At 42.4% G+C, this 6,755-nt stretch overlaps 1 protein-coding gene across 1 annotated transcript; it reads left to right on the forward strand.

Moving 5' to 3' along the window:
• Positions 1-2,040: 2,040 nt before the first annotated feature.
• On the forward strand, positions 2,041-2,586 carry LOC149236237 (uncharacterized). The gene has a single exon (XM_089368819.1). It carries the CDS (start codon positions 2,041-2,043, stop codon positions 2,584-2,586), a length of 546 nt encoding a protein of 181 aa, XP_089224945.1.
• The last annotated feature ends 4,169 nt before the right edge of the window (positions 2,587-6,755 follow it).

Below are 6,755 nucleotides of genomic sequence, written 5' to 3' on the forward strand. Positions count from 1 at the left end.
CGTCATGGAGGCGCAGACTCCCTCACAGGGGCCTCCCTCCCCTCCTCTGCCCTCTGCCGCTGAGGCGTTCAAGACTTTGCTGGCCTCTTTGCCAAAGAAGAAGATCACGGAAGATGCAAAATTTGTGAAGAAGCTGGAGGATATCCCTGAGATCGCCCTTCCGTCAGAAGGACCGATCCAAGTAGCTCTATTTTTGGTAGATCATGCCCTTGTTGGCTAGTTTACAGGTCTCTAGCCTTCCCCGAAAACTACAGAGAAATGGGTTGCAAGGAACTGGGCCCCTCTGATTAAAAGCAAGGTAACCTCATTCTTCCTTGGGAGAGGATACTTTTTGTTCGAGTTTACTGCAAAAGAGGACAAAGATCTCATCTTCCGGAATGTCCCTTACTTCATGCGGCCCCAAGGCCTGTATTTGAATAAATGGACGCCAAACTTCGATCCGACAGTGGATGTGCCTACAACGGTCCCGGTGTGGGTGAGACTCCCCAACCTCCCAGTGCACTGTTGGAATTGGGATTCTCTGAATCACATAGGGAATACCCTTGGAAAATTTATAGACAAAGCAAACAACAAAGATCAATATGATTGTGCCAGAATTTGCGTGGAGGTAGATCTGGAGATCGGACTACCAGAAGCCATCAAAATAATCGTAGGCCCCTGAACCCATATACAGAAATTGGATTATGAAAATTTCGCTAGAGATTGTCCGTCCAATGGTGTGGAAGAAAAGGGGAAGGATGAGGGATGGAACCAGGCAAAGCGCTCCAAAACCTCGCACAAGAAGAATGAAAACGTGAATGCCAAAGCTCCACAGTTGGGTCCTGCTCAGAAACCCCCCACGGAAAACCAAGGGAATAAATTCAATATCCTTGGATCAGAAATCATGATCTCTCAGGAGGCAGAAATTCCAAAGGAGGTTACCCCGTCTAAAGCCTCCCTCTCATCCAAAAGCACAACAGAGAGATCCAAAGGAAGAAGGAGAAATAGGAGACTTGGAATCATCTCCCAGAAGATCCACAAGAGGACGCAAGTCTGCAAAGGAAAAAAGAGAGCAAGAAACCTATAAAGACAAACTTTAGGGTAGTCAACCAACACTCGAGAAACCACTGGCAAAAACCCCGAAGACGACGAGGAATCAAGCCCACGGTTCCAAAGGAGCCCACTCCAGCAAAATTAAATGATGAAGATAGTCTCCTGGAATTGTAGGGGATTGGGCACCAAAGCTAAGGAAGAAGCAATGAAAAGTTTAATAAGACTGCAAGCCCCGGACATCCTTCTCATCCAGGAGACTAAGTTGGAGGACTCAGCTTTCCTCCAAACAAGCAAAAAATTTTGGAATAAAGATGGAGCACATGCAACCTCTGCCTGTGGAGCTTCGGGAGGACTTGGGTCGCTCTGGAATCCAAATAAGTTCTCATTAATCTTTGAGTCCCTGAATACTCATTGGATTATTTTAAAAGTGCAGCATAGAGAATCTAAGGAAATTATTTGCCTGTTCAATGTCTATGCTCCTAACAATGTAGGTGAGAAAAAAATATGTTGGGACTCCATAAAAACCCTGGCAGATCTAGAGAATCTCGAAAATATAATCATAGCCGAAGATCTCAACCTCACACTCCTCTCGTCAGAAAAAAGAGGAGGCTGTATCGTCAAGGATTCGGCAAGAGAATTAGCCGAAGACCTCATGTAGGATTGGGATCTGATAGACATTAAGTCGATTACTGGTAAGTTCACTTGGTCAAATAAGAGAGTTGGTCCAGGTTACATAGCAGCAAGACTTGATAGATTTTTGGTTCAAAGTTCCTTCCTACTTCTTGGATTAGAGGCTAGAATGCGCATTCTCCACAGCAGTGTTTCAGATCACAAGCCCATTAGCCTAGAGCTGCTGACCCCCAAGGATCTGGGGCCTATACCTTTCAGATTCAGCTCACTCTGGACCAAAGAGGCAGACTTCATGGAAAAGGTCAGAGACTGCTGGAAAGATCCAGTCAAGGGCTCCGTTTTTTTGTTTGGGAGGAAAAACTTAGAAGGGTAAAAGCCATGCTGAAAAATTGGGCTAAGACCTTGCCCAACCCTGCTGCTGAAAGGAAAAAAATCCAAAGCGCTCTAGAAAATCAGCATCTCCATCTAGAAGCAGCTGAAATTACTAAAGATGAATTGGAAAAGGAGGCCCAGCTTCAGCAAAATTTCCACAAGGCCTGTCTGGCAGAAGAAGAATACTGGAGGCTCAAGTCCAGGAGTCTTTGGCTCAAATCTGGCAATAGAAACTCCTCCTTTTTCCATAAACAAGCCCAAGCTAGGAAAGGCCGCAATTCCATCTCTGAAATAAAAGAAGATAATTGCACCCTGAAGGATTTTTCCAGCATCAAAAAGGCAGCCTCAGAGCATTTTGAGAAGCTGTATAGGGAAGACATAGAGGCTGGTCAAAACGATATTCTGCTAGACACTGTCCCCAGCCTTATTACTTCCCGAATGAAACAGGCACTTGAAGACAAAATCACCCAAAATGAAGTCAGGGAGGCCCTCTTCGCAATGGACCCCGATAATGCCCCGGGACCGGACGATTTTACTCCTAGATTCCTCTAGACCTGTTGGCAGATTGTAGAGAAGGAGTTCCTCAAAATGATCCAGAAATCCCAAGAATGTCAGAAAATTGGAGGTTGCACAAATTCAACTTTTCTCGCCCTCATCCCTAAAGAAAAAGGTGCAAATTCTTTCAGCATATTTCACCCAATCTCCTTATGCAATATTGGGTACAAAGTGATAACCAAAGTGATAGCTAATAGGTTGAAGAAAATTCTCCCCAAAATCATCTCGGAGAACCAAGGTGGATTTGTTCATGGAAGGCAGCTTGTGGACAACTTCGTTCTGGTCCAAGAGGCGATTCATTCCAGCCTTCACCGAAAGGAAAAAGGTATGGTTATTAAACTGGATCTAGCAAATGCTTTTGATCATGTTAGACATAGTTTTTTATTTGATGTGTTGCATAAACTAGGGTTCGGTCAAAATTTCATCAAGTGGATTAGAGCCTTTATTTCGGAACCTTGGATTTCCCCCCTAGTGAACGGTAGGCCTGCTGAGTTTTTCAAAGCCCCTAGAGGGCTGAGGCAGGGGTGTCCATTCTCACCCCTACTATTCGTGCTATAGGCTTCTTTCCTCAACTTCTATTTAGAAAAAAAATAGCAAGAGCAAGACACGCTGGCCTGTGCATTGCAAGAGGGGTAAAGAGCATCAACCATGCCCTCTTTGTCGATGATACCTTGCTGCTGGGGGCTGCAACTCCACATTCAACAATTAAATTTAAAGAAGTGTTGGAAGACTATTGTAAGGCTTCGGGCAGTGTATTAAATAATGGCAAATGCCATATCTACTGTTGGAATATCCCTGCTTCAACTGCAAGCTCCATTTCCAGATGTCTAGGCTTTGCAGCCTCTACTTCTTGGTCCTCATTTAAATATCTTGGGTTGCCCATATTTCACAAGAGGGCCTTGAGCAAAGACCGGTATCCCCAGATAGACAAATTCAAAGCAAAAATGCAGGCCTGGGGATCCTCCTGGCTCAACATCGCTGGAAAATCAGTGCTCATTAAAGCAGTGCTTAGCAACCTTCCGCTATTCAAATTCTCTATTCTCTTGGCGCCTGTGGGAATCATTAAAAAGATGGAGGAGCTAATAAGAAAATTTTTCTGGAAAGGAGGTAAACAAAATGAGAAGAGGATTCCCCTAGTCAACTGGGAAATTGTCACCAGACCGATTCAGGAGGGAGGACTGAACTTCAAAGACCTCAGTGTTCAAAACTTAGCCATGGGAGCCAAATTGATCTGGAAAATCATAGCTCCAAATCCAGGTTGGGTCCAATTTGCACTGTGGAGGAAATACTTCAGAGGATCGAGACTTAGATGCCTGGATCAACCCAAAAATCAATTCAGAACCCCTTTCAGCATGATTAGCAACAAAATTGGCTCACTGATAAGAAACCATTCCTTTTGGATTCCAGGAAATGGGAAATGCATTAACCTGTGGAATGACATAATTCTAAATAGACCCTCGCTGGCAGAGTCAGGATCCATGACGGAGCTGAAACGATGGATGACAGAAGCTAGCATTAGAACGCTATGGGACCTCTCGAACTGGAATGGTGACGTTTGGACAGGCTGGAAACAGCTCCCAGTTCCACCCGCCTTACAAACTGAATTGGCAATGTTCACCACGATGATGCACGGGCTGGCTCCAATTCACGCAGGCAGACAGGACGTGAGAGGTTGGGGCTCGAATCTGGTAGGTTACACGGTGGCTCAGGGCTACGGTAAGTGCCTGGAGCGGCCTCACGTGCCTCCCAATCCAGCGCCCTGGGTAGGCATTTGGAATCTCCCTTCAATTCCAAAAGTTGATCACTTCTGCTAGCTTCTTTGCCACCAAAAGATTCTAACTAACGACAGGCTACAGAAAAGGGGCATCTCTAGACCTTCAAGATGCTCGCTTTGCAAGGAAAGCTTGGAATCCGCCCTTCACCTCATGATAGAGTGCAAATTTGCAGTTTTCATCTGGCAGGAGCTTCTTGGTTCTTGGAATTATAATTTCATCTTCCCTTCCTCTGTTCCAGACCTGTTTGCGGGCTGGATGGCCAGATATCCAGGCCCAAATCCAAAAAATAAAACAGTCAGGGCAGCTTGGAGTGCTCTGCCTAAATTCATCAGCTGGCAAGTCTGGCTGGAAAGGAATAGAAGGATATTCCGAAATAAGGAACAAGACTTCAGAATAGTTGCCAATTCAGTGAAATGTCAGCTAGTTGAGTGGCTGGGAGACAAAGGAGATGATACAAATCTAAGCCAACAAGACATTGATTTGGGAGCTGCCCTCAATTTCAAATTTCAAAAATCGAAAAGCACATCTACTTCTCTCAAAGACTGGAAAATCAGGAAAAACGAAGAAGATTTTCAATCTTGGCTGTCCAAACAAACACTTCCCTCTCTCTTCTTTGATGGGGCAGCCAAAGGAAATCCAGGAATTGTTGGAGCTGGAGGGCTCATCATAAAACCAGATGAAACATCTCCGCACAGATTTGCCTGGGGATTAGGCCATTCCTCAAGCATACAAGCTGAAGCAATGGCCCTTTTTCAAGGAATCAAACTTCTCAAAGAGCTGGGCCTCAAGGAGGCAAATGTCTTTGGGGATTCCCAGGTTATCATCAAAGCAGTGGCGACCAATTCTAATCTAGCGGACCTGCAGCTCGCAAGGATAATTACAAGGATTAAAGGCATGGAAAAGTCCTTGAAATTGAAATACTTTCATGTTTTGAGAACAAATAACAAAGAAGCAGACATTGAGGCAAACAAGGCAGTCCAGTTAGTTGCCGGAACTATTCTTAGAGATAATGAAATCTTTTGGGACCCAATCCCCTAAAGAGCCATGTTTTACTGCATATTATTGAAACAGTTTGTTTTTGTTTTTAAGCTCGGGAACTCAGTAGCAAAAGTCCACTATATAAAATGTAAAAAGAGGAGCCTGATAAGCGTAGGCGCTAAGTTCATCTTGCTGGAGAGACATGCAGAAATATGCCTCTCCTTTTGTAACCGAATTTGTGGCTCTTTGTCAATCAGTTAATAAAATCCCATAACCGTTTTTGTAAAAAAAAAGAGAGAGCGTAAGTGGAATCTTTTATGACATTTTTTTAATGAGTGTAATAGGAATATTCCATTCTTTGATGAGTGCATAAAAAAAAGTGCAAAATATTTTTAAAAGAGATAGAGAGAGTTACATAGAGCCATGAGAATCATGAAGGAGAGAGGTGTGAAGTGATTGAGGAGATGAAGGTGACTTGTAATTCCCTTTTAAAAATAATATCATAGTCTCATAAAAGATAATAATAATATTAATAATATGGAGTATTAAGTCGATATTGAGCTATCATGATTGATTAATGATAAGTCTTCAACTAAACTTGATTACCCATTGATTGAATATGATTTACCTTTTTTGGAAATTCATATTTGAGATGTTAGTAATGACTTTCTATTTTTAGAAAGTCACTCCAAAATTGTTAGAAATGAGATTTTGCTAAGGAAATTCATCCCTGAGTTGCCCATGAGTGGTATTTTTCTTTCAGAAAATAGGGATTCCGCATCCCTAGTCCATACATCTCTGTGCCTTAGTAGATTGAAGACTCCACACCTCGATCTACTCCAAGGATCCAAGATTCCACACCTTGATCTTATAAATATTTAGGACTCCACATCCCAATCCTTTTATTATAGATCAAAAACTCCACTTCTTTATCTTTCATGGATTTAGGATTTCACACCCTAATTTCCATGGCTTGTCATCTACTTTAGTGTGACACTTCGTGTTTCACGTTAAGGTAATGATTGTGAGCTCATACCCATCTAATGGTTCATTTGTAAGACCTTATTCCAAGCTCTACATACATCACAATCTCATATATAAAAGGAATAAAATAAATTTCATAATTAACTTATTCATATTTTACCAAAGATTGTGCATGACTTCTACAGTCATTTTGGTTATGGAGAAATGGCTTCCGCAATTATTTATAATTTGAATATCCTTGTTTGAAAATAACCACGTCCCCTGTCACATCCTGCTCAATACAAGATTTAAGCATATATAATCATAAAAATCATGTATCATGACTTCCACAACGATTTATAATTTGTGCATCCTTGTTTGCAAATAACCATGTCCCTTGCCACATATTGATAAATACAAGATTAAGCATATATAATCATACAAATCATG

The sequence above is a fragment of the Pinus tabuliformis genome, chromosome 8, assembly GCF_031772625.1.
Source record: "Pinus tabuliformis cultivar Carrire ecotype Pingquan chromosome 8, CPIR1, whole genome shotgun sequence".
NCBI lineage: Eukaryota > Viridiplantae > Streptophyta > Pinopsida > Pinales > Pinaceae > Pinus > Pinus tabuliformis.